This window comes from Otolemur garnettii, unplaced genomic scaffold (assembly GCF_000181295.1).
Source record: "Otolemur garnettii isolate 467f Iridium unplaced genomic scaffold, OtoGar3 scaffold00094, whole genome shotgun sequence".
NCBI classification, from domain to species: Eukaryota; Metazoa; Chordata; class Mammalia; order Primates; family Galagidae; genus Otolemur; species Otolemur garnettii.
This window is the reverse complement of record NW_003852489.1, coordinates 2,701,159-2,704,751: the sequence shown is the minus strand read 5'-3', so window position 1 is coordinate 2,704,751 and position 3,593 is coordinate 2,701,159. Positions and strand designations below refer to the sequence as shown.

Genomic DNA, 3,593 nt, shown 5'->3' with positions numbered 1-3,593 from the left:
AACTCTTGGGCTCGAGCAATCCTCTTGCCTCAGCCTCCCCAGTATCTGGGAGTATAGGCGTAAGCCACCACGCCTGGCTAGTTTTTTCTATTTTTCGGGGTTTCGCTCTTGCTTAGGCTGGTCTTGAGCTCCTGAGCTAAGTGATCCACTTACCTCAGCCTCCGAGACTGCTAGGATTATAGGCATGCCTAGCCCTTATGTTCATGTTTTAAATAGATAATTTAAGTAGGGCACAGTGGCTCACAAACCTAATCCTAGCACTCTGAGAGGCCAATGCGAGTAGATTGCCTGAGCTCAGGAGTTCCAGACCAGCTTTAGCAAAAGTGAGACCCCGCCTCTACTAAAATTAGGAAAATTAGCTGGGCATTGTGGTGGGTGCCCATAGTCCCAGCTACTTGGACAGCTGAGACAAGGATCACTTGAGCCCGGGAGTTTGAGGTTCCTGTGAGCTATGACACCACAGCACTCAACCCCAGGGTGACTGAGTGAGACTTTGTATATAATTTAAAACATTTTTATAAAGACCATTTCTTATTATAGAGATAATACATGTTCATTATGGGGAAATAGAGATAAGCACACATAAAATTTAAAAGTAGGAAAAGGGAAAGTATTTTGGATCCTGAAAATGCAATAAGTGGGTTGGACAGTTGGAACTGGAGAGAGTGTGTATTGGTTATGAGCAAAAGCTCTTGAGTCAGGCAAACCTAGGCTTGAAACCCTGCTCTGTCAGTTATTTCATTGCGACTTTGGGCATATTACAAAGTTTGTCATTTAGAAGTGGAGATTATCTTTTTCCCAGAGGGCTCCTTTTAAATGGAATAATGTTATACAAAGTGCTTTGCATGTGCTTGGCACATAGTAAGAACTCAGTATATGGCACTTTTGGCCATAGAAGTTTCGTGCCTACTGTAGACCATTTGAATTTACATTATTTGGCATTAGTGGCCTTTTAAAAATCATTGACACGATCTTTGTAGTACATTTGGCAACATCAACCTACTATGTGTTTTATTTAATCATAGCTCTTCTGTATTTTATGTTTATAATCTGAGATAATCAACAAACATTTATTAAATGCCTGTTCTGCCGGGCGCGGTGGCTCACCCCTGTAATCCCAGCACTTGGGAGGCTGAGGGGGGTGGATTGCCTGAGCTCATGAGTTTGAGAGCAACCTAAGCAGGAGTGAGACCCCCGTCTCTGAACAACAGCTGGGTGCTGTGGCGGGTGCCTGTACTCCCAGCTACCTGGGAGGCTGAGGCAAGAGAATCACTTGAACCCATGAGTTTGAGATTGCTGTGAGCTAAGATGCTATGGCACTCTACCAAGGGTGACTAAGTGAGACTCGTGTGTGTATGTGTATGTGTGTGTGTGTTTGAGATAGAGTCTCACTATGCTGCCCTAGGTAGAGTGCAATGGAGTCATAGCTCACAGCAACCTTAAACTCTTGGGTTTAAGCAATTCTCTTGCCTCAACCTTCCAAGTAGCTGGGACTATAGGCGCCTACCACAGTGCCCAGCTATTAAGTGAGACTCTGTTTCCGAAAAAAAAAAAAAATGCCTACTCTGTATAAAACTTTGCATTTGGCAATAGCAATTCGTTACATGTTTTATTTAATCATTATTCTTATTTTATGTTCACACCTTTTGGTCTTCATTACCAAGCATGTATTGAATGCTTATCTGTGCCCGTATATAAAAGAATATATCTTAAAGATAAGTATCTAAAAGCAACAGTTATTTTTATTTTCTATTGCTTTATTATTAAAAATATACAATTCCAGGAACCAAAGGATAGTTGATATTCCATCCATTTTTCCCAGATCATTTAGAACAGAAGTGCTGGTGGACTTGTGAGCATCTTGTGTTTGAAATTTCCTTAGTGGTTTTCTAAAACAGTACATGATACTTGTAAGTGATATGATATTTTGTCCATCAACCTTTATGAAAGAATTTAGTATAGGGCTCCTGTGGCTCAAAGGAGTAGGGCACCGGCTCCATATACTGGAGGTGGCATGTTCAAACCCAGCCCCAGCCAAAAACTGCAAAAAAAAAAGAATTTAGTATAGACAGAAAACAGGTATTTGGCTATTATAGCTTTTTGGTTTTGTATAGTCCAATCCTGATAATTATTGGTCCATTCTAGTATAAAACTTAGCATAGTGTGGTTCACATATTATAGATGCCAAGTAAATCTTAACAGTAGATTTGAAGTTACCATTGCTGAAAAGTAAATTAGGATTCAGATTTTCTTGGTGACCTTTAAGTTTAATAGTATATTTATGTTTGGCATTCATCACCCTGAATGTTGTTGCTTTCCTTCTAATCTCATATTTGATTTTCTATCCATACAATTACATTTTTTTCTTTCCCCAGAATCCTCCAATGCAATCCTCCTATCCAGTTGAATTTCTGCCTTCTAATTGGCCCTGCAGTGCTACTGATGAAAATAAAAAGACAGAAGTAAACCTAGAGGCTGTTTTTCAGATAGTAGATGAGTTGCATTCCTCCCCTAAATTGGAGATGGTAAAGGTGGAGCCTGTTGAGAATCAGTGCCCAACATCTCAGTCCAACAGAGGCCAACATATCCTAGCTAATTCAAACAACAGCAATCCATCTTCCACAAGTCAGGCTAGCCAACTGGAACCACTTACTCCTGTAGGCTCAGATATTACATCTTTTGTGGTCGGAACAGAACAAGCAATTACCTGCTCTCTACCACAGTCACCGGAGTACATCTATACCATCCACACAGCTCAGCCTGTTGAAAGTAACACATTGCAGGAATCTACAGCCATCCAACAAGCTCATGTCAAACTGAAGGAGCAGCTAAGTCATAATCCATCTCCATCTTCAGTAGTATTTGTGCAGGAGGGGCTACCATTCAGCACACACCAGGTAAAAGAGGAAAAGGAAAAAATCCTAATAAAGATCAGAATACCTAGAGCTTCTTGCTAAAGATTATTCTAGTAGAGAATTTGTCCAGATTTTATTTGGCCTTAACACCAGTTCTTACACTTTCCAGGAGGATCATGTCCCAGTAGTTTTGCACAAAAGATTCAGAAAGAAGTTACCTTAACCCCCAGGCATCCTCTCACTATGTCATGATCTGAAGTCAACCTGTAGAAAGGCAGTCAGGTTGAGCACTGTGGTATAAAACTTATTGTCCTATTAGAGAACATTTCTTGAGTTTTTGCTTTTTATCTTAATTTGAATGGACTTGAGTATACTTGTCTGATATAATTCCTTTGCCCTTGAGAGATGATTTATTTGCAAGGTATTATGAGGAATTCCCTAGCCATTTGTAGAAGAAAGTAAGGAGATGGTTGGAGGTATTTTCTTACTTTACTACATAGCATCATTCCGCTCTAACTTGTTAGTGTTTTGTGTTCGAATTTCCTTATTAATGGCTACATTCCTAAAGTAGAACTCTGCCTCTAGTTTGAGAGACATATTTTGAAGGAAGAGGCTAATTCCTTTATTATTGCTAATTTATGACCAAAAGATGAACAAACTTTGGTTCTTAATACTTAGAATAATTCATCAAAGGTACATTTAAACTAAAATCACATTTTGCAAATTAAGTATTTTTTT

General features: G+C 39.5%; 1 protein-coding gene across 1 annotated transcript in view; it reads left to right on the top strand.

The window, feature by feature from the left end:
- The window catches only part of HSF5 (heat shock transcription factor 5), a 48,446-nt gene that overhangs the window by 20,521 nt on the left and 24,332 nt on the right, over positions 1-3,593 (top strand). The window contains exon 5 of the mRNA XM_012808744.2: positions 2,376-2,897. Within this exon, the coding sequence (XP_012664198.1) occupies positions 2,376-2,897 (522 nt within the window). The remainder of the gene's footprint in view (positions 1-2,375; positions 2,898-3,593) is intronic.